Source organism: Chelonus insularis, unplaced genomic scaffold, assembly GCF_013357705.1.
Source record: "Chelonus insularis isolate UGA/USDA-ARS -01 unplaced genomic scaffold, ASM1335770v1 contig_88_pilon, whole genome shotgun sequence".
In the NCBI taxonomy this organism is placed as follows: domain Eukaryota; kingdom Metazoa; phylum Arthropoda; class Insecta; order Hymenoptera; family Braconidae; genus Chelonus; species Chelonus insularis.
Window position 1 is genome coordinate 1958208 of NW_023276776.1, and position 23823 is coordinate 1982030.

General features: G+C 26.7%; 8 protein-coding genes across 12 annotated transcripts; 5 read left to right on the top strand and 3 right to left on the bottom strand.

Annotated features, from left to right (window-relative positions):
* Positions 1-81: 81 nt before the first annotated feature.
* LOC118071680 (selenoprotein K) lies at positions 82-909 on the top strand. The gene is made up of 4 exons (XM_035090988.1): positions 82-310; positions 392-476; positions 557-631; positions 707-909. The coding sequence occupies exons 1-4, from the start codon at positions 292-294 to the stop codon at positions 798-800; spliced, it is 273 nt and encodes a 90-aa protein (XP_034946879.1). The 5' UTR covers positions 82-291; the 3' UTR covers positions 801-909.
* A 78-nt stretch (positions 910-987) lies between these two features.
* HBS1 (translation elongation factor EF-1alpha (GTPase) HBS1) lies at positions 988-5593 on the bottom strand. Its single transcript, XM_035090985.1, has 9 exons — positions 5358-5593; positions 5176-5241; positions 4784-5083; positions 4669-4710; positions 2510-3074; positions 2186-2415; positions 1909-2107; positions 1624-1829; positions 988-1557 (listed from the first exon to the last, which is right to left on the bottom strand). Exons 1-9 carry the CDS (start codon positions 5398-5400, stop codon positions 1103-1105), a joined length of 2106 nt encoding a protein of 701 aa, XP_034946876.1. The 5' UTR covers positions 5401-5593; the 3' UTR covers positions 988-1102.
* LOC118071678 (uncharacterized) lies at positions 3367-4622 on the bottom strand. Its single transcript, XM_035090987.1, has 2 exons — positions 4481-4622; positions 3367-4394 (listed from the first exon to the last, which is right to left on the bottom strand). The coding sequence occupies exon 2, from the start codon at positions 4231-4233 to the stop codon at positions 3451-3453; it is 783 nt and encodes a 260-aa protein (XP_034946878.1). The 5' UTR covers positions 4234-4394; positions 4481-4622; the 3' UTR covers positions 3367-3450.
* A 425-nt stretch (positions 5594-6018) lies between the features above and the next one.
* On the top strand, positions 6019-9102 carry Lnpk (zinc-ribbon metal-binding protein lunapark). 2 transcript variants are annotated; one of them, XM_035091447.1, is made up of 9 exons: positions 6019-6328; positions 7054-7095; positions 7174-7361; positions 7467-7653; positions 7736-7747; positions 7896-8160; positions 8262-8423; positions 8524-8778; positions 8838-9102. In XM_035091447.1, the coding sequence occupies exons 1-9, from the start codon at positions 6302-6304 to the stop codon at positions 8927-8929; spliced, it is 1230 nt and encodes a 409-aa protein (XP_034947338.1). In that variant the 5' UTR covers positions 6019-6301; the 3' UTR covers positions 8930-9102. The 2 variants fall into 2 exon arrangements, with proteins under 2 accessions (XP_034947338.1, XP_034947340.1); XM_035091449.1 differs by having other exon boundaries at positions 7896-8040.
* An 835-nt stretch (positions 9103-9937) lies between these two features.
* Positions 9938-11713, top strand: Nacalpha (nascent polypeptide associated complex protein alpha subunit). 2 transcript variants are annotated; one of them, XM_035091531.1, is made up of 4 exons: positions 9938-10091; positions 10553-10934; positions 11019-11273; positions 11485-11713. In XM_035091531.1, the coding sequence occupies exons 2-4, from the start codon at positions 10563-10565 to the stop codon at positions 11497-11499; spliced, it is 642 nt and encodes a 213-aa protein (XP_034947422.1). In that variant the 5' UTR covers positions 9938-10091; positions 10553-10562; the 3' UTR covers positions 11500-11713. The 2 variants fall into 2 exon arrangements, with proteins under 2 accessions (XP_034947422.1, XP_034947423.1); XM_035091532.1 differs by having other exon boundaries at positions 9950-10091; positions 10542-10934.
* Positions 11714-12161: 448 nt separating this feature from the next.
* LOC118071648 (uncharacterized) lies at positions 12162-15193 on the top strand. 3 transcript variants are annotated; one of them, XM_035090895.1, is made up of 6 exons: positions 12162-12357; positions 13190-13399; positions 13474-13750; positions 13837-13959; positions 14096-14622; positions 14715-15193. In XM_035090895.1, the coding sequence occupies exons 2-6, from the start codon at positions 13203-13205 to the stop codon at positions 14881-14883; spliced, it is 1293 nt and encodes a 430-aa protein (XP_034946786.1). In that variant the 5' UTR covers positions 12162-12357; positions 13190-13202; the 3' UTR covers positions 14884-15193. The 3 variants fall into 3 exon arrangements, with proteins under 3 accessions (XP_034946786.1, XP_034946787.1, XP_034946785.1); XM_035090896.1 differs by lacking the exon at positions 12162-12357 and adding an exon at positions 12487-12533; XM_035090894.1 differs by lacking the exon at positions 12162-12357 and adding an exon at positions 12951-13125.
* A 1364-nt stretch (positions 15194-16557) lies between these two features.
* LOC118071918 (zinc finger protein 227-like) lies at positions 16558-19726 on the bottom strand. The gene is made up of 3 exons (XM_035091410.1): positions 19244-19726; positions 18776-19150; positions 16558-18688 (listed from the first exon to the last, which is right to left on the bottom strand). Exons 1-3 carry the CDS (start codon positions 19382-19384, stop codon positions 17060-17062), a joined length of 2145 nt encoding a protein of 714 aa, XP_034947301.1. The 5' UTR covers positions 19385-19726; the 3' UTR covers positions 16558-17059.
* Positions 19727-20229: 503 nt separating this feature from the next.
* LOC118071946 (neural Wiskott-Aldrich syndrome protein-like) lies at positions 20230-22971 on the top strand. The gene is made up of 6 exons (XM_035091446.1): positions 20230-20611; positions 20962-21242; positions 21330-21623; positions 21704-22034; positions 22149-22535; positions 22629-22971. The coding sequence occupies exons 1-6, from the start codon at positions 20516-20518 to the stop codon at positions 22884-22886; spliced, it is 1647 nt and encodes a 548-aa protein (XP_034947337.1). The 5' UTR covers positions 20230-20515; the 3' UTR covers positions 22887-22971.
* Positions 22972-23823: the final 852 nt, after the last annotated feature.

Consider the following 23823-nt stretch of genomic DNA (forward strand, 5'->3'; position numbering starts at 1 on the left):
TGTTGATTAATTGAGGTTATATATATATATATATATATGTATATATCCATATATGTTTTGACTATAGGTTGTATACTATTGTATGTATACGTATTCAGTCATTCCCAAATTGTTTTTCTTTCAAACTCCAAAAATTTGGAGCATTAAAATGTCAAAAATTATAATATACTGATTAATTTGAGGTTAACTAATTATCAAAATTTTTTAATAATTCAAACTCAATATTTACAAAAATTATTCCATCATTATTGCACTATAAACTCAACGTATTATTCACGCAGTTTTATAATCATGACTTACATATCCGGTGGTAAAGAGATTGATAATTTTTAATTTTATATGAATTCACAATTGACATGAACCTACTTAATTGCATAAACATTTATTACAGATGGATGTTTACTCCAAAATGAGCCTTGGAGTATCAGAAAAGTATTTGGATTCTTTACGAATTTGATATTTGGAATCGTTATGTTGTGAGTATTATGTGATCCAGTTTTTTTATTATTAAATAATTGAAATATTATATCATTCTTATGAAAACAATTCTCTTTAGTTTTTATACATTAATAAATCCTGGCACAACTAAATATGGCAACGGATACACAAGAAATTATCGTCCAGGGTCAGGGTAAATAGTTCAATTACAAATATAATTGTCAATATATACAATAATTCTATCATTTTTTTAATATATTTTCTTTAGACCACCACGTCCACCATCAAAGAAACTAGGTCGTTTAGATCTTAAACCTTCTATGAATATGCCTGGAGGATGCAGTAGTTGCGCAAGACAATAACACAATTTTTTAATACAAATTTCGAATTATTTCTATTAACATGTATCTTTTGGGTGTTTCAGAATTAAATTAATAATTAAAAATTCAAATTACTTAGTATAAAGATGAATGAATGAGTATATTTTAATTTTCAAATATTTTTTATTCAACACTATTACGAAGTAAAGTATATAAAGTATATAAGCTACATAATAAATTTTAGTTCAATGAAAAAAAATTTATTCCATAATAATAAATAATAAAATCCATATAATATATTTATATACATTTTATCATGATTGTTGTTTCCACTTTTAAAAAATTCATTTAATTTTTGTCACAAGGCCAGCTGCGATAGTACTACCAGAAACACGTAACATTACTCTACCGAGTTGTTTAACATCACGATAGAGCTCTAAACAAATAGGTCTTTGCGTCGAAATTTCAATAATAGCGCTAGAATTTTTCGGTAAACATCGAGGCTTCTTTTTCATGACTTCTCCTGAACTTTTATGTAATTGTACAATGAGTTTAGTAATAACTGCAGGCTCTACTAATGATTGAATATGTATAACAACAGGTAAACCTTTTGTAATAGGGATTGCAACAGCAAATATAACAACGTGAGCTTCAAAACAAGATGTTACTGGTACTGGTTTATGTGGATTACAAAGAATATCACCAATTCCAACATTTGGTTGATCAATTCCTGATAATGTTAAGGCTACATGATCACCTGCAAAGGCTGTTGTGAGCGAATTTTCATCTATTGATATTCCTGAAATAAATTAATCAGTCAAGACGTAATATTTGATAATAATTATAAAACATTTTTATATTATACCTTTAACAACTCCTGATTCATTTCTCGGTAAAAGTAAAACCTTATCACCTACAGCAACCATACCAGTTTCTATATGACCTGATACACAAAATCCTGATCCAGTTCCTTTAAAAATATCGTTTACTGATAAACGAAATGGTTTCATAAGTGGTCTTTCTGGACATTTAAAATTATCAATTACTGAAAGTAAAGTTGGCCCATTATACCTAAAAAAAAATTTTCAATTTATTAATATTAATAAAAATAAAATACCTCAATTAAATAAATATTTGAATTTTTATTTACCACTTAGCGAAAGCCTCAGCCTTTGGTGGATGAACTAAATTTTCTCCAGACAATCCACTACAAGGAACAAATGTCAGAGAATCTCGAAAACCTGCTTGTTTTAAAAAAACACTTATCTTTTCAACAATTTCATCAAATCTTTCTTTTGACCAATCAACTGTATCTAACTTATTAACGATAACTGCAATTTGCGAGACACCTGCAGAAAAATTGAATTTTCAATTAATCACAAATGAACAACTTAAAAAAATATGTATTAAGAAAAGTAAATTTTTACCAAGAGATCGAAGTAAAAGAGCATGTTCTCGAGTTTGTCCTCCACTATCAAATCCAGTTTCAAATTCACCTCTTGTAGCATCAACGACTAATAAAGCTACATCAGCTTGTGTAGCACCAATAATCATATTCGGAATAAAGTCTTTGTGGCCAGGAGCATCTAAAATTGTTATACATTTTGTTTCAGTCTCAAATTTGGAATAACCAACGTCCATAGTTATTCCTCTTTCCCTAATAATGTTTAAAAAAATAATTAAATTAGAAATATATTGGAAATATTATAATATATATATAAGTAATTAGTAATTAATATAAAATACTTTACCGTTCTTCACCAGTTTCATCTAGCACCCAAGCATAAACAAATGATTGTTTGCCAATTTTTTTACTCTCTTGCTGATATTTATGTATTAATTTTGAAGACACTTGTCCTAAATCATACAATAATCTACCTAAAAGTGTACTTTTTCCAGCATCAACATGACCAACAACAACAAGATGTATTTGATCTTTGACACTTTCTCGTTTACTTTTATAAATTTCTAAAACATCTCTTTTATTTTCAAAAAGATTCTTAGATTTTATATCAGAATCAGGAGAAATTCGTTCTGACATTGGTGATTGGCATCGTGGTGAGTTTGATGTAGAAGCATTTAGAGATTTTTTTTGATTCCCTTCATTTTGTTTCCTTTGAAGCCTTGGTGAGCAATTAAAATCAGACGATGATGGACTTTGAGATCTTGGACTTTCTTGCCGCGGTTGAAGAAAATCATTATTTTCAGTACCACTAAGGTCGAAACCTTTTATAATTGATCTATTTGTTGATGAAACAACTTTTACTGTTGACGGTGTTGTTACTTGAATTACAGGTTTTGTTATCATCTTGGTACCTATACATTTGTGTTGAAAAAATATTTATTTATAAATAAAAATGAATATTGATTATTATTAAAATATAAAGTTAAATATTATGTAGACAAAATTATATTTTATTTTAGTTATAATATACAATTAATTATAACGATATTAAGCGTTAATTAATATTAAACTATTACGTATAACCGTATTGTCAAATGAATTATCCATCAAAATGATAATCATAACAATCATATATTAAAAATAATATAATAGAACACATAAACTAAACGTATCAAAAGATATCAATGAATACGTTATAAATATTTCGATAAAGATACGTCTTAATATCATACGTATTGTATATAATATAAAATCTTTAAAAAAATATACAATTAAATTATTATCAATTCATAATCTTCTCAAATTTGCTAGAACAATACCATCAGGTGATAGAGAAGTAAAATCAAATCTTTTAATATTTTTATTCAATTCTGATCGATACGATTTAATATAAGGTCTACTATGTGTTGTCCATTTTTTACATATAATTTTTCCAAATAATGAAACAACTTTATTTGAATGATTTAACTTTTTATAACGCAAACTCATCATACTTAAATTACACTCAAGAATATTAGAGCTTTTTTCAATCACTGATGACGGTAGAGTTTCAATTTTTTCATAAATTTTATCAAGATTAAACATTTCTACAGGAGTTGACATATTTTCTTGAACATGTTCATGATTGTTCGCTTTTTTATGCATTTTTTTACTATGTCGCAGAGCTGCTGTTAAATCAATCTCTAAATTAAACGTATCTGAACTATCACTACATGATTTATATAGTTCAGAACAATTATGTGATTCATTAGATAGATCTTTTATTTTATGATTAACTGTTTTTTCAGTTTCAGAGTCAGTTTGTACTGATGATAAACACTCGTTACTATTACGTTCTGAATGATCAATTAAATCTGTGGCCTTATTATTGTTTGTTGAATTGGTCTGACAATTAGTGATTTTACTACTTAATTTAGGAATAACGAATGGTTTATTAAAAATTTTTGGTGCAAAATTACTTTTGTTTGAAGAATCTTTAGATTTTTCTAAATGATGTGCAGTCATTTCTGCTAAAGAGTTAAAGGATATTTTATTTTGACTCACAGCTTTTGTATTTGTTGGACTATTCATTTGACTTGATTGTTGAATTGGTGTTATTTGTTTAAACGATATTGGAGATTTGACGGAAAAATTGGAAAATTTAGGTTTATGATTTGACACCAGCTCTAAGCGTGAAGAATTTTGATTTTTTTCAGATTTTGAATTCTCTGAGCTAGATAGTAGTCGTCCTCCTAATAAATTTGATTTTTCAATCAATCTTGGTTTTAAATTATTTGAACTATCAGTTAATACTTTAGTAAATAAAAGGAAATCTTACCTTACCGATATGAAATAACGAGCAGCAATGCATGAAAAAGAAAATAAATATTCTATTAAAATACAGAACAGCAATTTTTAAGGTAAAAACACTAATAAGGTAATAATTGAAGCCCCTTCCTTGAGAATTGATATCATTTATTAGTGCTTTTACCTTAATATTGAATAACAGTAAAATATTTATTATACCTGTTTGTGCTGCGATGTGTTTTTTAGCTTCAACTGTAGTTTCTAAAAGAAAATTAATAATTAAAAATTAAAATAAATACAATCGTACATGAAACTTATTAATTAAATCAATTACCAGTAGGTGTTTTTGTTGCCAGTGTGGTATTCAAAATATGATCTAAAATAGTTTGAGTGTCAAAGTTAAATGCAATTATTTTTTCTTTAAGTACTGTATCTGGAAGAGCATCACCAATAACATTTCTTATGACTTCAATACAAGACATGAGTTTGGCAGTATCAATATCTGAAAGTTGATAATTTTTTGGTGATACAGCTTCGTCTTCGTACTCTTCTTCATTATCCTCTTTGATATCAGGCTCCGTTATAAATGAAGCTATGTTTTGCTGTTTATTCCGATCATACATAAATTGTTCAGCTGTAAAAAAATTTTAATAATAATATTTTATGTAATAGCTCTATAAAAAGAAAATCTATTGATAATAAAACACAAATAAATCAACTATTTACCTCCAGGAGATACACAATAATCATCTTCGACCGAATGGCCATACACATCATCATATCCATCGTATTCTATACAATGAAAAAGAAAAATTGATAAAATAATTCTAACACTTATATGCAAATTTTTGGAGTAAACTCTAGGTTAAATAACCTTCAACAAGACCTAAATGTTAAATGATATTTACCATCAGAATAGTTCATACAACGTATGTCTCTATGTCTCGACATTTTTATTACTATTTTATTGATAATTTGTATTTATTAAAATCAATTCTTTTTTGTTGCTGATTGAGAAACATCCGGATTATTGCACAAACGTTTTTTAAAAGTAAACCAGATGGGCAAAAAATTTATTGCATGAAATAGCTCAAGCACCCACAGAAAACGAACAAATTAAGTACAATTCATGCACATTGTTATATACATATATAGCATATAATTTTATATGTACATACATGTATTTATTACATAGATATAGTATAGTTAACGATCGAAGAAATTTAAAAATCTAAACGTAGCCTAATTTTTCTAACTTGATGGCAAAAATTTCTCTAATTTTTTTTTTGCTAGCCGATTTATACTCAGACTTATTTATAATTTCCAAGAATAATATTATCTCAAAGGCTAGTAAGAAATAATTACTGAAAAAAATGAATATTTCATGTAATAAGTTTGAAATGTTAAATATTTGTAAAATGTAATAATCATTATTAATTGCAACAATGTATCCATATGAACCTTAGAAAGCATTTTATAATTAAAAAAATAAAATGCGTATGATATATATTTGCATGTTTTAATAATTAACATATGATTCAATTTAAAATCAATAATGATTAAATAGAAATAAATAAATGCTGCATATTTATTGGTATATGTTATAAAGAACAATGTAGTCACGTATATTGTGAATTTAAATTTGGAATATTACTGTTATGTTTGTGAACTATATACCGTATAGGTAGGTTGCAATTGAAATCTTATAAAGCGCATACGCCAGTCTATTTTGAAATTCTCGAAAGACTGGAGCATTTTTCCTTGACATTGGTTAAGTGCATTAACTATCCAGTGAGTGTTTTTTTTATTAAAATTTGGTATTTATTATAAAATATACCTAATTTATACAAGTATGGGAATACTACTCTCCAGATTTCGGGTAAGTTATAGACATCCTTTAACTTGTAATTAATATCCTTGTTTTTTTCTTAATAGAATGTCAGTCTTTACGCGGTAATTTAGAAATTGTAGGTTAACTTATCTAACTCAATAAACAATTGTCATTTTTTAATATCAAAAAATAAAATTTCTAGCCTACACCTCGATGTACAAAAATAATCTTTTATGATGAACAAAAGTTATATTTAGAATTAAACTTTATTTATTATCATTATCATTATGAAATCAGTTTTCATGGTAGGCGCGACATTCAAAATAAAATCCTTTTCAATTGATACTCCATATGTTTATGGAGTATCATGTATAATTGATAAGAATTGAATTAATTATCAAGCATTTTATTTTATATATATATATAAAAAAAATATAATGAAATGATAATACAGTCAATATAATCAAAGAATTAATTCATTCCTAACAATTGTCTGGTTGAATCCAAAATTACTGTCCAATGACACAGCAACTGCACTTGTGTAAATGGTTTCTTTAGATGGTCAAATAGGTCATGATTATATTTAAAAACATTTTCGCACTTTCATAATTTATATTCAAATGAATTTATTATAATTAATAATTTTTCGATTAAAATTAAAGTTTGATAAGGTTAAATATTTATATTACATAATAAAAATACTTAATATATATTTATATATATATATATGTATATATCTGAATGTAAAAAAAAATTTATTTTATATTTTGCAGAAAAAAAAAACAACCATCGAAATTTTGGATAGTTTGGAAACAGTGAGTTGATGAATAGACATATGAAAGATTTAAAAATGTTTACTATTAGTTGAATGAATTGAAAATTTTTTGTTGTAGAAAATAAAAGCAATAGAACAGTATGGAACAACAACTGAACAGAGACACAAAAAAATAGTAGGAACATTGATAATTTATAGTGTCATCCTTTACATTGTAACAGCAGTACTTTTTTATTTTTATTTTTTCCCGGCATCTCTTTATGATCAACTATTTTATATAATTCCACTACTTATTTTTCCACTGCTGTAAGTTAATAATTATTTTAATTATAATAAATAACAGTAAGTTTTTTGTTATTATTTATGTAGCTGACTCCTATAAATATCTAAATGTAATTATTATTATTTCAGTATAGTATTTACTAAAAAAATGGTAACTTGGTATTATAAAAGGAAAATTTCCAGAAATCAAGAAAAACTTGTTGAGATGCAAAAAGAGAAGAAAAAAATACTTGATGAAGTAACAGAAACAGAAACGTATAAAAAAGCCAAAGAAATTTTGTTAAAATTTGCACCTGATCAATTAAGAATGTCACCGGTAATTAGAATTATTAGTATAAGTTTCAAATAATTAAATATTCAATTAATAGATTTAATGACACGATGATAATTTTTTTCAGCTCACTCCACAGGTATGTATGTCACTGCAAATCATTTGTCCATTTGAATGGTAATATTTTGCTTGACAACGATGTGTCTGAATTATAGATTTGATACTATAATGATGAAATGCTAATAATTAACAAATACTATAAATTAATGAATAATCATAAATTTCAGCCAGTTTCTAAAATATCTATGAGTACAGCTACAAATCCACGTGCTCCAAGCACACCACAAACTGCAATTCAATCTACACCGAATAATAATGAATTAAGAAAACGAACTTTAACCAATGTCAATCCTGTGTTGAATGCATCAATCGGTAGGCCCGTTAATTCTGGTCGTGTGCCACTTGGGTTTGCTTCTCCTGCTAATACTCCTCAGCAGATTCCATATTATCAGCCCACTGATAGATTACAAAATGCTTCATTAATGCATCCTCGTTAGTATTAACATTCAAGCTTTAATGGCACTGTGAATAAACTTTTGTGTTCATGTTTAATTAATTATCAGTAATATCTATATAATATTTATTTATAATAGGGTCACCACTTCCTCGTCCGATACTTCCTCAACAAAGAAGTTATTTGGACCGTTTGGTAGAATATTTAGTAGGTGATGGACCATCGAATCGTTATGCTCTTATTTGCCATCAGTGTGATTCTCATAATGGGATGGCACTTAAAGAAGAATTTGAATATTTTGGTATGGATTTTGAACAGCCATTAATTTATTCATATTAGATTACTACTGGATCAATAGAAAAATAATAAAAATAATATAATATCCATAATATTTTTTTAAGGATTCAGATGTTGCTACTGTAACTACTGGAATCCAGCAAGAAAACAAAAACCTTCTGCTCCAAAACTTGAAATGGATCTTACGAGTTCCCATTCATCTGAGAACCAATCGAAATCAACTGATGATATATTAACTTCATCTGAAACAGATTCAGATATTGAAGTAGTTGAGAAACCAGAAACACCTGAAAATGAAATGAAACAATCGGAAAAAATAGACAATAAAATAGAAGTTGATAGCAATGAAAAAGAAGAAGGTGAGTTATAAATTTATTTAAATAATTTTATCGTACTATTGAAAGGCTGTATGTTACAGACAATTTGGTAGAAAAGAAAAACACTGAAGACACAACTAAACTTGATGATAATCAGCTTGAAAAAATGGAGATTGATGAATCTCCACGTTGATATAATTTATTGAAATTTTCAAGTTGAAAATAATTACCAACAGTGGCTTAAATTTTTTACGCGTCATTTTTCCCGTCATAATTTGTTGTCCTCATTCCAGTCTATATCATTTATAATAATGAAACAAAGTTTCTGAATAGTCCGACTCAATATAAATTAATTTATTTTTTTAATATCTAATTTGTCATATGATGTTTCTTTGTAATAAAAAAAAAAATATTAAATTTAAAGTCAATTTGATAAAATAATTTCAACGTTGGATAACAAGTGAAATTCTATTAGTTATGTGATCTAATTTTCATTAACAAGTTGTAGTTTGTATCTGTTATGTCAATAGTGACACGTTTTATGAACTGAATAGTTTGAAATTAATCATAGATATATAGAAGAAGAATAAAATATAATTGTTATTCAGACGCTTCATAAAAGGAATTAATTTAAACGTAATTATCAATGACGTAAACATGAAGACTTCTTTTTGCATAATTGTACATTTTTGTGAGGAATTATATTAATTTGGAAACAGGTAAAATTTAACATTATGCCCATAGATCATTGCACAGAATAATATTATTCATTTATTAATTATACCCTAACTGTATTAAAAAATCCCATTAAAAATGACTGTAAAAAGCCGTTGAATAATGTTTGTCTTGATGCGTGATTTTTTTTTATATTACAAATGTTTTTACGCCGTTTAATATTAATCATCATAATTTATAAATATATATGTAGATTAATGTATTTTTAATAATATAAAATTCTGAGAAATAAATATGTAGAACAAAGTTATTTATTACAAACCATCATGTACTTATTTTTCAAGATTTTATTCATTTTCATATGTGTGCATTTTTATATTTTTGAAATTTCCATGTGTATTCGACTGTTTACACACACACACACATTCATATTACATATTCGTATATGCCCTAACCTATATTTTCTGTTTGTCATATATTTGTGTGTGTGTATTGATGAGTCACGCCACCAAGTGTCTTTTCTAAAAAGTAATTGAAAGATATAAAAAAATTATATTATGATTACAGCTCTTGATCATAGCATTTTCTATGCCGATTGATGCATGTGAATAGTTTACAATCTATATTGGTCTTTATTATTCTCCAGAAATACTAATCGGCTAAATAATCTACACATTGAGGTAAATCCAATAATATTTATGACATCACAACGAATTACTTAACAATAAAAAATTAATTTAACAAGGCAATCTTAATTTTATAGATTTTTTATAATAATAAGTCATAAATTTTGTTATTGTTATTAATAACTTTTGTTTTTAAGATAGCGTTGTAATTTTTTTTCTCTACAGTACAATTTTATTTATAATACCATTTAAACTGAATGACTCATGTAAAAAAATTAAATTGTCAATCTTAATATTAACAATAATTTATTTACATGACAAATTATTTAAATTATTATCTTAAAAAACAAATAATTGGATAAAAAAAATTTTGTCAATGTCATTATCTTATGCATTAACCTATTAAGCTCCATTTAACTACTTAGAATATATTTTTAGTTTATTAAGGTCAAATTTCTGATGATTTTATTAGTAATAAATACTTGAATGATTAATTTTACTTAGATCTTCCACAGATTCATAAACATGCCTGAATTAACGGAATTAGACAAGGCAGCGAGTTCTGATCCTACAAAAGTAGAAGTAGTAGCTGCTGGATCTGGAACAGATTCCGATTCTGATGAATCTATTCCTGATTTAGAAGATACAAATGCTGGAGGTGGTGGCTTTTCTGGTACTAATGTTAGCGGATTACCAATTGATGTAATATCTAAAGCTAAACAAAGTAGAAGTGAAAAGAAAGCGAGAAAATTAATGAGTAAATTAGGGCTCAAGTTGGTGCAGGGTGTCAACAGAGTTACGATCAGAAAATCTAAAAATATTCTTTTCGTCATTAATAAACCAGATGTCCTTAAAAATCCAGCTTCTGACACATATATTATTTTTGGTGAAGCTAAAGTAAGTTTTTATATTTTTTTATTTACTTAACCAATAATTTAACAGATTTAAATAATATTTTGTTAATAATTTTTGTAACTTTAGATCGAGGACTTGAGTCAACAAGCACAAGTTGCTGCTGCTGAAAAGTTCAAAGAACCTCCAGTTATTTCAACTGCTGAAGCAGGAGGAAGTACAACTGTTGTTGCACCTATACAAGAAGAATCTGAAGAAGAAGTTGATGAATCTGGTGTTGAAGAAAAAGATGTTGAACTGGTCATGGCACAAGCCAATGTCTCTCGAGGGAAAGCTATCAAAGCACTCAAGAACAATCAAAATGACATTGTCAATGCTATTATGGTAAATAATATATTCAATTCTATCAATAGTCATTATTTAAGTATATATTTTATAAATATTCATGATGAAAAACGTGAAGGTTTCGCTTTTATATTCACAGTCAGATTTACTATTGAAGATAATCTTGGCAGACTGAAAATTTAATCTTTAAACAATTCTATTACAAATTTAATGTTATAAATATAATAATGAGTTTTTTTTTATTTTACAGGAGTTAACAATGTGATAGAATGACAAAGAAGAAATGTTTTTCAGAAAAAGTCATAATATACTTTCATTTAATATTTAAACTTTTTCGTATAATTAATTCATCATACAGTTAGGAAAAAATTTTTAACAAGTGAATAAAAATTATAAGTATTAAATAATTAAAATCGTTTCTTTCGCGTTTACCTACATGTATATACAAAACTTACACTAAATAAATATCGTATGACGGAGTTATAATGTTATTTATTTTATTTAAATATTTATTATTAATTTTAACACGAAGTCATTAGTTAATATGGTTTCATTTTTAAAATATTCAAATATTATAAATGTTACAAATATTAAAATTTAAATTAAAGCAGTACATGGATTAATCCAAATCCAAATCAATTTTAATTAATTAATTAACATTAAAATTATTTAATTTTAATTAACATTTTTTTTATATCAAAGCTATATTTATTTATTCCCATTTAATTTTTGTTCCACGAACGATCACCACGCCATCTAACATAGTTAAATTTATTGGCACTAAAAAAAATATTGCACTTTGATGGTAATATAGAATCAATTATCCAAAAAACAACCTTACCAATTCTATAATATCTGTTTGATATCAAATTGCTCCATTCTAGGAAATTTAACTTTTTTTTACTAAAAAATTTGATGCATGTATATATACACACATACATACACACAAACGAATAGTGTTATACATTAGTTAAATACATACATTACACACATTTTCATTTCTGTGACGCCTGGTGTCAAGTTATTGGAGATTTTACCAACTAATATTTACATTTGAAGAAATTCTTTGTAGTAGAATAAAACTATCTACACAATTTATTTTAAATAGAATATTTTTAATAAAGTAAGAATATATTTATTTTTATTTTTTTTTTTGTTTTTTTTATTGTAGGTTGTAACTTTCCTTTTCTTGTATTGTCTCCATTTCATTGTCAGAAAATAAATTATCTTATTCATATCATTGTTGTGCTATGAAAATTATTATTTATTTTTTAAAGTTTACTTAATATTTTTTCAATGGTAATTACAATTAAATAGCTTGAATGTTCCATCAATAATCAAAGACACAATGATTACTTCTTTTGTTAATTTAATTTTTCATGTTATTTAGTCAGAGTAAAGATACATTGGTTAATTTTTTTTTTTTTTGATATTATATTTTGTTAAACACAATTTTTTTTGTTGTATTGAATATTATAGAAAATTTATTACCAAGTTATTTTAAACAAAGTTTTTTTTTATTACGATGACTTAATTTAGATATTAATATTATTTATGTATATAAAAATGAGTGCAAAAAGTGGAATTGATGGTGACTGTGAGAGCACAAAGAACCATGAGAGAGCAGAAAATAAACTTTCATATACTTATATTACTTATTTTGGGCTTATGCCAAAATTTAAGAGAGAATATGTGAAGTCAAAATTAGATCAGTGTAGCTTCCAAATCGAGTTTTTCTTTCAGTTTAGTTGTGACTTATAGTAGATGGTGGTCATCAGCAAATATCATTCCTGTCAAAAATTAACGTTAACATGTCAAAACATTTTGAAGCTCTATGGGAAAAAATTGTTGCTACTAATCAGCTATCTCATGGCTCTTCGGATTGTCTAATGTAGAATATTTTTGTATGAAATTATTTTTTTTCTCATGCTATGTTTGTTAATAATTTTGTTTAGGTGTCGTAAAAAAATGAAAGTAAAAAGGAGTAAGTCTTTGTCGCCAGAGCCTTCGAGTAGTAGAGATGCCAAAGTTCCTAAACTTTTTGACAAAACTTTATCCACGGGGAAACTTCAAGATGGTCAGCCTCATATTTTAGACTTCTCTGATGATGTATTGCTCAATATTATAAAATTTTTAAGTCCTCAAGATCTGATGGCTTTAAGTTTGTAAGTTTTATAAGACTAGTTTTATTATCATGATATTATTATTATTATTAATAATTATATTATTATTGTCATAGATGCTGTCAAAGATTGAATCAAGTTTCTCGTGATAGAACTCTTTGGCGAATTGTGGATTTCAGATCAAGACCTACCAAAAATGAAGATTTGAAAAATGTGATAAAATTTTTACAGCCATCTACGACCAGTATTGCTATTAACGGAAGACGTACAATGATAAATGAAAGTGAAGATAATTTAGAAGAATTAAAAATTGATTTTGTTTCCCAGATTGGCAAAGTGTGCACTAACTTAAAAGAATTAATTATTGAAGAGTATTCAATTATCAGTAAAGATGTAATTTTATTTAGTTGATAGTGATAGATAATTCTTAAGATATTTCATTACATATTAATTTTATTTATAATTAAAATGTTTTTCAGATAAAAATTACGGAATTCCCGTCGACGCTTGAAAAATTATCTCTCAAAGGAACCAAAGTATCTCATTTACCAACAATAAAATCGTACTTTTTTAAAATGGATCTTCATATGCAAAATTTAAAAGTAATGACAATTTATTTATTATATTTTTAAATTTAAAAATATTTATTACAACAATTATTAGCAACCAAAATATATATTTCCAATAATTTAAAATAATTTATCGAATATAAATAATAAAATTGAATATTTATTACAGATATTAATAGTAAGTGACTGTCAATGGTTGACGGGTCATTCGTTACTGGTAATCAGTAAAATCCTAAAACTTAAAGAATTACGATTGGATTCTTGTAAACACCTTGGTGATTGTGTAGCTTATGCAAGTCTTGCCACAAGATTTGGTTTTAAAACACTTGAAGTGTTAGATCTGAGACGTACTAGTATCGGAGACAGTGAAATTCGTTGTTTAAGTAATACTAAAACTTTAACACATTTATATTTGGAGTATTCATCAGAGTTTTCTGAATCTGATGATACGTTGCCTCGACGAGACATCTTTCAAGAGCCTACGTATGAGGATAGAGTTGTAGCACAATATGCAATGGATGAAAATCAATTTAGATGGAATGATCATTCACATAATCGAATAACTGATAGATCTATTTGTTCACTAGGCAGTTATGTATGTGATAGAAGGGTTTTAGATAATGTATCCCGTAATGTTTTATATGAAGAGGAAGTTCGAGTTTTGAATAATCCATATTTAAAAACTTTAGTAATACGGTAAATAAATGATTAATTATTTAGTAGAATTTATGGTTTAATTAAAAATATTTTAATGATTTATAATAAATAATTTATTTATTTAATTACAGAAACTATCCACTAGTAACGAATAAAAGTTTAGTTCATCTTGCGGCAAATGCTAACAATTTGGAGTATCTAGATGTTACTGGTACATCAGTAACTGAAAGTGGAGTTCAAACTTTTAAATCACAACGACCTAATGTCACACTTATTTCATCTTTTGACATCGAAACTTAAATCATATTAATAAATATATAATAAACTGTACATTACATGATTTAATAATAACTGCCATGCCATAATGCTAAGGCAAGAATTTTTAATCACAACACAGTGCAATTTCAAAAATAATCTTGAAGAAGCAAATATGATCGTATGATCTTGAACGTTATGACAACTGTACATAGGATTTTTTTTTTTAAATTTTGTCTTTCACCATTATTTTGTTCTCGAACGTATAGATTTGAATGTAAGACTGTTTTATTATTTTTTTGTGGTAATATTAAGGAAATTTTAATTTATCTCATATGAAATGAAGTGAAATTAAAAATAAGAGTTTTAAATGTTTATGATGAAAAAATTTTCATTCGAAATTATGTTTAAAATAATAAATATATTCAAGTATCCAACTTGAATTAAAGTAATTAATAAAAAAAATTATTACAGTTATTAATAAAATATAAATCTTTATATTAATTAACTGCAAGTATTCCATGTAGATTATATTGTAAATTAAAATACGTAAATAATTGAGTGTAAATTGTTTTTTTTTTTTTTTGCATCAATGTGGCTGATCAGTGAATGCGTTGATGAATTAGAATATATTTAATGCAAACTTAGTTTATTTATATAATAAAAACACTATATTTTCTCTCTTTTTTAATGGAAAAAAAAAAATTACAAAGCCATGCATAATAAGAATATACAATAAAATAAAATTGAAATTGGGTAAAATAAATAGAATGTTGATTTATTTATTTTTTTGATAAATTTTTATTTTATAATCAGATGCGGAAGGTTAATATTTTATATTTATTTCGCACTAAATATAATTATCACGAAAATTCTAATTAGCCGAATGATAATTTAAATAATTTTATTGAAAAATTGATTTATTATTAAGTTAATTGATAGATGATTACTAATTATTGGAATTTGTAAAATGTAATTTTGTTTGGTCAATGGCACTAAAATATTTATTAAGTCTTGCAATTTACTCCATTTAGATTTACATTATCATGTATTCGATCTATCATTTTTACTTGATAGGTATTACACATACATTTTTTTTCTTTTCACAATATATTCTTTGGTCTTAAAATTTCTACCCTATTCATATACATTCATATACAGTATCCATATATAAATATATGGAACTAACTTTTATTAAATCATATCAATTCGTAAAAAAAAATTTCATATTCCAAAGCTATGAAAATAAATGCAAAGTTTATTTACTTGATGATAGTAATTATCAATGATTAATTTTTTTAAATATCCCAAATTTTTATTAAATAAAACTTGTTATTGCACAAAATTTTGTTTAAATAAAAAATAACAAAGTGAGTCATTAAATGACGTTTAAAAATTAAAGAAACAATATTGTCAATATTGTATAAATAATTCAATAATATTGATATTTCATAGCTTCTAAAAAAAAAAAAAATAAAATATCACTTAAAAATACGATTATAAATGAACTGAATTCAAAAAAAAATCGGTGATTCAATACAATAATAATTAATAACCAATATAAAATATCCGTCTAGTAGAATTTTATGAAAAAATAGTTAATAACGGTTATTTAAAATCCGTTATATATTTTAATCTTTATAATGTTTAAAAATTTATCCACAAGATTTGATATTTTGCATATTAATCTTTTATCTATTTCTTTTTTGTTTGAAATTATTTTTTTCAATTCACATGTCTTTTACCTGAAATTACGTTACGACTAATTTTCTATAGGCATATTTATAAATACATATCACTACATCATACTTATGCATCATTATCTCATATTTTCTTAATACTTCATTTCTGATAAAATATATACAGTGTCCTTATATATTCATCAGTCTCTTAAGCCATTAAAAAAATTTTCTAATTAGTATGATACTCAATGATTTTCTGTTTTTGATTTTTTCACGATTATTAAAATACAAAATCTGTTATAATATATTTAAATAAAATAACAATTACCTTCCGGATAAAAAAAAAAATATGTATAAACTTGATTATCTTTTTAAAATCATTTTCAATATTGCGTAAATGTTCGAAAATAAATTTTAGCATTGATTACTAACAGTGAAGTTAACAAGCGTGTTATACTATTTAACTTACTCTAGACAACAACAATTTTGTGATTATTGCCGTTAGGTAAGAGAACATAGTATACACGCTTTCCCTTATCTCATTGAAATTGTTGTATATTTCCATGGTATTGATTATTGTTATAAGAAGCATGTTGTTGTCCCGATTGTGAATCATTTCTCTCAATGACATTATGAATTTCAACTACCGGAGTTTCATTATTTTGACTATTAGTTCCAGATAAACTGTTATTTGTTACATTATTGGTAGTTACACTGATTCCATTTGTTGCACTACTTTGAACTGATTGTTGCACATGTTGAGGTTGTGATTGTTGTTGATTTTGTCCATTTGAATGATTTGAATTATTTTTAGAACGATGTCGTTGTTTGTGGGTAGCCAGATACTCTTTAACAGAAAATGCTTTGTGGCAGAGATCACACTTATAAGGCAAAGGATCAGAACAATTCTCTCCATCGACAATTGTTGGTGCATGAGTAGTAAGATGCATCAAATAATAATGTTTTACTACAAAAGATTTTCCACAAGTTTCACAAATATATGGTCCGGATACTCCATGAGTTTTACGATGCTTATGTAAATTATCTTTACGTGAAAAACTTTTACCACACATTTCACATTCGTGCATTTTTTGGCCTGTATGAGATACTGAATGACGAACAAGATGCTCTTTACGACTAAATGCTTTAGCACAAGTTGTACAAACATAAGGACGTTCTCCTGTATGAAGCTTTCGATGTTGAAATAGGTGTTCTTTTCTTTTAAAAGGCTTACCGCATACATCACAATTGAAAGAATTAACACCATTATTTTGATTTTGATCATCTTTTACATTTATTTCAGTTATTTCAGCTAGCATTGGAGAATTAGGACACTGATGGCTATTCAGTTGGTTTGAATTTTCAAAAGTTTTATTGCATTCTTGGCAAACAAAATTACGACTAGGTTGACAAATCACTTGAGGATTTACAGTTATTAGAGACGCTTGTTCTGGACATGAACGAAGTCTTAGAAATTCTGATATTGGCCCGATAGAATTACGTGAAAGAGGATCATCGTTTGAATTTTTAATATATTCACGAAAATCTTTATCATCGCGGGGTTGCTGAGAATTTAATGGTGTTTCTTTGAATCCTAAACTAAGAAATACCTCTGGCGAAGCTTGAACTGTAGCAAAATTCTGTACGTTCTCACCGGGAGAATTAATATTTTGAGATTCTATTTCGCTTTTCAATGGCACTTGTTGATTTTGTTCAATATTAATATCAGTTTTAATTAAAGCATTATTATTTTGATGAACTATTTGAGGTTGATTTTGTTGTTGATCTTGGGGTGGAGATATCTGTACTTGCTTTTCAATTTGTTGAAGCCTCTGTTTATCAAACTCACGTATATGTTGAATCTGTTGTGTCATTTGACAATGATTTTGTGGTTGTTGAACCACTGGTCTTTGCTGTTGATTAGGCTGCTGCGTTACTTGTCTCTGATTTTGAATTTGATTTATTTGGTTTTGGTTTTGAATTTGATTTTGCACTTGAATTTGTTGAGTTGATTGAGATTGTTGTTGCTGTTGTTGTTCATTTAATCGACTCTGACCATGTGAAGATTGATTTTGAGGTGATACTTGTTGTGAAGTTTGCTGTTGATAACTATAATGAGTTTCAGCTGTTGCTTCAACCACTGCTGCAGCTACTCCACCAGGTTGCATCTAAAAATTAAAATCAGTAAAAGAAAAAGAAAAGAAAAAATTAATAAATATCTAATAAGATTTAGTTAATATGTAAAGAGTAACAACCTGCATGGCACATTTGTATTGTTGGACCCTGGCCTGAACACCACTGATTATTTGAATGTTTGAAGTATTTAAATTATTGACTACAACTGGTTGCTGATGTTGAGTTTGAGATTCACTAATAACATTCTGATCGTTTGTTGGTGATAATTTTTCTATTTTTATTGGATCTTCTAAACTTGGAGGTCTTTCTTTTTCGGTATTTTTGACATAAACTTTTCCTTCCTTTAAAAAATCCTCGGAGAAGCGCAGTGAAGTAAAATATGATTCAAGCATTCCTTCTGCACTAACTACTGTGTCACGAAATTCTATGTAGCTTTCTAACTTTCTTACACACTCATGACAAACGATCTTTGGTAAAGAATCTTCTTCTAGAACCTTCATTTGAAATAATAACAAATATATTGTTTAAATAAATATTATAACTTGTTATACTAAACATATTATTAAATTAAACAAATAAATATTAACCTGAATAGGTAAATATGTTTGAATTTTTGTTTGGAGTTGTCTTCTCCGTCCTTCCTCACGGAAGATATTCATTTTATTACCTTCACTGCTAGTACAAAGCCTGCAGAGTTCATAGTAATTGACCCTTCGATAACCGGACATCTTCACCGTGTTTTCCCGCGCAAATTATCAAACGTGTAATTTTTAATTTATTTTAATTACTACAGCAATTAGTGCCACGTATATTAGATCGTAATCAAACTAGTAACATCACCATTTTTACGTTTTCACCGCGAAAAAACATACCTTTTGTTGACATGATATCTAAGCAGCTATGTCCACTTGCAGCCATTTGCAATCTTGCGCAAAAAAATTCTCTTTCTTATCAAAACCCGCGAAATTATTCGAATAAGTTTGCTCGAGTTATCTTTTAACTTGTGAATTAATGTTAATGAATTCAATTTAATTAAATAAATAACCAATAATATATTAATGATTACAATTTTTTTAATATACTATACTCAAAACATAACAAAAATTACGAAATAAAATTAAAACTAATCATTAAATTCTTTTTAGATCCAATTATTATTAAATGAACTCACTGATAAGTAATTTAATTATATAAAACAATTGATTAAAGAATAACAATAAATTTAGATTGTACATTTTAATTTTTAATAATCAAAACAGATGATCTTGTTAATTGTTAAAAAAGTATATATTGTATTTACATTTGTCTATATCAATTGTAATGAATTGAAATTTTTTTTCGAATAATTTTAATCAGTTTAATCGAAAAAACTTGAAACAAAAAAACTCAACAGTAGTAAAACAACAAAATATATGATAATTAGTCATCGCAAAAAATTAAAATCTTAATATGACGTCAATGAATAAAATCATATGTGGCACAAAAGAAGTTGGAATGTGTAAAAAGAGAACAATTGTGATGTGTATGATATATATTTTTGTCACATCACTAAGAGCAAAGGAATGACGGAACAAGGTCTACTGAACCGGATGCACGGAAATGTCATTAACCGTCATTTGAGTTTCCTGCAGTAAAACACTTCTTCGTGGGTGGTGTTTGCAAGTTTTTAGATAAATGTTGTGGGTAAAGAACAAGTTATATGGACATTTAAAATCACATTGTAATCAAAATACAAAATGGAGTATACGCAAAAAGTTTGAGTGTTAAACAAAATGTGTTATTAATTGAATATACATCACATTTGCCAGGCCAGTTTCAATGAACATAACCTGGAAATTGTCACTATTTATGCGAAAAAAATGAAGTCGACAGGTCCAAAAGAGCATCGTGGGTGTGTTCTTCTAAAACCTGAAGAAAATGAAGAGATTTTTCGATTAATTGGTAATCGTTGTCAGGTAAATTTATTTATATTCAATCATTTGAAAAATTTCTTGTCACAAAAAATATATTCATATAATTATCTCAACATTGACCTACATTCCCATAAAATGTTCACAGTGGGAATATTTTCAAAATAATTAGGTATTCATTTGCTATTTTTGTTGTATGAGTTTCATCATTTCATTTTTATACATTTATTAGTTCAATAAATGACAATAAAATTTATTGATTTATTTTCATTATTATCTCGTGTCAAAATCTTGTTATCAGTTATAGTAAATATTACATTAAATTTCAAGGTTTTCTTTAAAAAAAATCAAATATACAATCAAGACAATTTGTAAAATATTTATAATGATTTTAGTGCCTAGCTGCCGGAGTGATCCAATTGTATTTAACTGAAGCTCCAACACACAGAGAATGGATAAAAAAGAATACAGGTGTAATAACATTGATAAGGGATAACCCAAAGCGCAGTTATTTCTTAAGATTATATTGCTTACAAAGGAAAGCAATGCTTTGGGAACAAGAACTGTATAATTCAATGGATTACAATGCTCCCATGGCATATTTTCATACTTTTGAAGGTGAAGATTGCATGGCAGCATTTAATTTTGCTAACGAAACAGAAGCTATGATTATGAGGTAGTAAAAATAATTGTTATTGTTTTGTAATAAATAATTGTTAATAAACAATTGTTCTTTAATACGAGAATGAATATTCTGTTACAGAAATGTCATTATTGAAAGATTAAATAGTAATAAACAAAGAAGACAAGAAAGAAAAGCTAAAATGGAGGCTGAGGCTCAACAAAGAGTTGTAACGTTACCACGAAGAAGTCCAAGTAATACACCAAATTTTTTTTCATCCAATACTAGCGTCAATATTATAAATGGCACATCATCCTCTGTGGGCATTAATGGGGGTATTTCTGGTGGCACAATTTATTTGAAAAAACATAAACGTGAAAAAGATCCTAAAAGAAAATTGACAACTGCAGATATTGGTCAACCATCTAATTTTAGGTACAATTAAAATTATACATTTCTACATACTTTATATGTATTTTCATTTCATTTAAAATTTTGATATTTTTTTATTTCAGGCATGTAGCACATTTAGGAAGTGATTCTACTAAGATAGCTGATCAAGAGTTACTTGATCCAATGATTAAACAATTATTCGATGCAGCAGGAATACCACAAAGGCATTTATCAAGCCGAGAAACTCGTAGTTTTATTTATGATTTCATCGGTACACATGGAGGTCTTACTGCAGTGCAAAATGAGTTGGGTCAATTATCGAATTCTCAATTGACAACGCAAACAGATAATCATCAATTACCTCCACCTCCTCTTCCCCTTCCCACTGTTGACAACCCACCACCAATTCCTGCAAGAACTGTTCCAGTTAATACTAGCCCAAGTTTGAATAATGTAAGTTTTAAATTATTTATCTATATAATATTTATTTAAAAATAATTAAGATATTAGAAATTCATATGAGATTTTGAAATTTATGATTCAATTTTATCACGCATTTATTTATAGAATCAAACAAGGAGTCTAAGACCATTGCCGCCAGTGCGAACAAATATTCCACCACCCCCACCAAGTGCTCCGCCTGCTCATAGGACACTTCCTTCAAGGCCTCCACCACCTTCAGGATCCCCCGCATTACCTCCACCTCCTTCTGTCCCACCACCTCCACCAAGAAGTACCTCCAATATTTCAAACACATCCAACTCTTCAAACACTTCAAGTATTCCAACTCCACCACCTCCTCCACCTCCTCCGCCACCGTTACCAGATTTTAATGTAGACAATGTTACAAGCAACGTCAATTCGTCTTCTAGTAATGGAAATAGTAACGGTGATACATCGGATTTAAGGCCAAAGTTAATGGATGCAATCAGAAGTGGTACTACTATTTTAAAGGTAATATCGAAGAAATTTAAAAATAAAATGTCCTCTTTTCTAAAAAGTAAAGTATGTAACAGTGTTTAAATTGTTTAAATTTACTTTTTTCAGAAAGTGGATCAATCAGAAAAGAAACCTAATCCAATTGTAGATTCAAGAAGTGATTTATTAAATCAGATTAGACAAGGTGTAGAATTAAAACCGGTGATTCAAAATGAGCCAAAACCTAATACAACTATTGCTCAAGGTGGTCTTGCAGGTGCTTTATCAAGAGCTCTAGCTGAAAGATCACGATTACTTGGGTATTCAAATGATAGTCAAGATTCAAGTAGTGAAATAAGTGAAGATGATGATGAGTGGGATGATTAGAAACACGTGGAGTAATTAGCTAAAAAAAATTTTCATGTAATTAAACATAACATATAAACCAATTAAAAAGGAATATAGTAAAAAACTAATTAAATATTTTATGAATAGGAAGGCGAATATTTAAAATCAAAATTAAATCTGAAAAATAATAATTTGAGTAATGTAATTTGTTCAGTTCAAGAATCCGTACATACTTGGCAGAATTTATTAAATATAATTGAATGTTTTAATTATATTTAGTATAATTCTTTGCAATTAAAGAAATATAATTAATAGAAACAAAAAAAAAAAAAATTAAACATGACTATATTAAATTTTTTTTTTTCATTTTTATAATTCAAATTTTTTTTATGTCAAGTGAACAAAAAATTCAATCTAATTGATAAAAAATACTATGTGAATGCTTTAATTTTTATCATTTGCTTACACGTAACTATAAATATGTATATAAGTAATATTAATAGAAAATCTACTAAAAAATATAGTTATTGTAAGAAATTTCGTGAATAATAATTATATCGAACAATGGTTTTGTTCTTCGTTTGGAAATTGTTGAGAAGAATACTATTATAACTTGTCATTGCGTATAATATTGAGAATTGTATTTAAATAATATTATCATATAAATAGTTATTAATGAAATAATAACGTACTAATTACTGAATTATATATATATATAATCGTAGAACCTACAATATTTTGAATATATGTATGTTCATCATTAAGGAGAAATCCTAGTCATCAGAAATTTGGCTTTATCAGGTAATTTATAATTTATAATAATGAATACATTTTATAACTAATTGAATTTTTATTTGTAATAATATGTAAATGCACAAACAAAAGTTGTTTGCATTTTTTATATTATTACAAATATTTACAATAAAAAGTTAATGATAAATATAATTGAATAAAATTATATCAGAAAATAAATTTC

Bases quoted from the DNA above. Each gene is read 5' to 3' on its own strand.
- LOC118071680 (XM_035090988.1), top strand. The intron at 477-556 runs GTGAGTATTATG...AATTCTCTTTAG, and splicing joins ATATTTGGAATCGTTATGTT to TTTTTATACATTAATAAATC. The intron at 632-706 runs GTAAATAGTTCA...TATTTTCTTTAG, and splicing joins AATTATCGTCCAGGGTCAGG to ACCACCACGTCCACCATCAA.
- LOC118071678 (XM_035090987.1), bottom strand. From the start codon at position 4,233: ATGAATAGTCCAACAAATACAAAAGCTGTGAGTCAAAATAAAATATCC.
- HBS1 (XM_035090985.1), bottom strand. From the start codon at position 5,400: ATGTCGAGACATAGAGACATACGTTGTATGAACTATTCTGATG. The intron at 2,416-2,509 runs GTAAAGTATTTT...AAACATTATTAG, and splicing joins GATGAAACTGGTGAAGAACG to GGAAAGAGGAATAACTATGG. The intron at 2,108-2,185 runs GTAAAAATTTAC...ATTTTTCTGCAG, and splicing joins TCTTTTACTTCGATCTCTTG to GTGTCTCGCAAATTGCAGTT.
- Lnpk (XM_035091447.1), top strand. From the start codon at position 6,302: ATGGGAATACTACTCTCCAGATTTCGG. The intron at 6,329-7,053 runs GTAAGTTATAGA...TATATTTTGCAG, and splicing joins TACTACTCTCCAGATTTCGG to AAAAAAAAAACAACCATCGA. The intron at 7,096-7,173 runs GTGAGTTGATGA...TTTTTGTTGTAG, and splicing joins TTTTGGATAGTTTGGAAACA to AAAATAAAAGCAATAGAACA.
- Nacalpha (XM_035091531.1), top strand. From the start codon at position 10,563: ATGCCTGAATTAACGGAATTAGACAAGGCAGCGAGTTCTGATCCTACA. The intron at 10,935-11,018 runs GTAAGTTTTTAT...TTGTAACTTTAG, and splicing joins TTATTTTTGGTGAAGCTAAA to ATCGAGGACTTGAGTCAACA.
- LOC118071648 (XM_035090894.1), top strand. From the start codon at position 13,046: ATGTCAAAACATTTTGAAGCTCTATGGGAAAAAATTGTTGCTACTAAT. The intron at 13,400-13,473 runs GTAAGTTTTATA...TTATTGTCATAG, and splicing joins GATCTGATGGCTTTAAGTTT to ATGCTGTCAAAGATTGAATC. The intron at 14,623-14,714 runs GTAAATAAATGA...ATTTAATTACAG, and splicing joins TTAAAAACTTTAGTAATACG to AAACTATCCACTAGTAACGA.
- LOC118071918 (XM_035091410.1), bottom strand. From the start codon at position 19,384: ATGTCCGGTTATCGAAGGGTCAATTACTATGAACTCTGCAGGCTTTGT. The intron at 19,151-19,243 runs GTTAATATTTAT...TTTCAAATGAAG, and splicing joins AAACATATTTACCTATTCAG to GTTCTAGAAGAAGATTCTTT. The intron at 18,689-18,775 runs GTTGTTACTCTT...TTTAATTTTTAG, and splicing joins AATACAAATGTGCCATGCAG to ATGCAACCTGGTGGAGTAGC.
- LOC118071946 (XM_035091446.1), top strand. From the start codon at position 20,516: ATGAAGTCGACAGGTCCAAAAGAGCATCGTGGGTGTGTTCTTCTAAAA. The intron at 20,612-20,961 runs GTAAATTTATTT...TAATGATTTTAG, and splicing joins TAATTGGTAATCGTTGTCAG to TGCCTAGCTGCCGGAGTGAT. The intron at 21,243-21,329 runs GTAGTAAAAATA...ATTCTGTTACAG, and splicing joins ACAGAAGCTATGATTATGAG to AAATGTCATTATTGAAAGAT.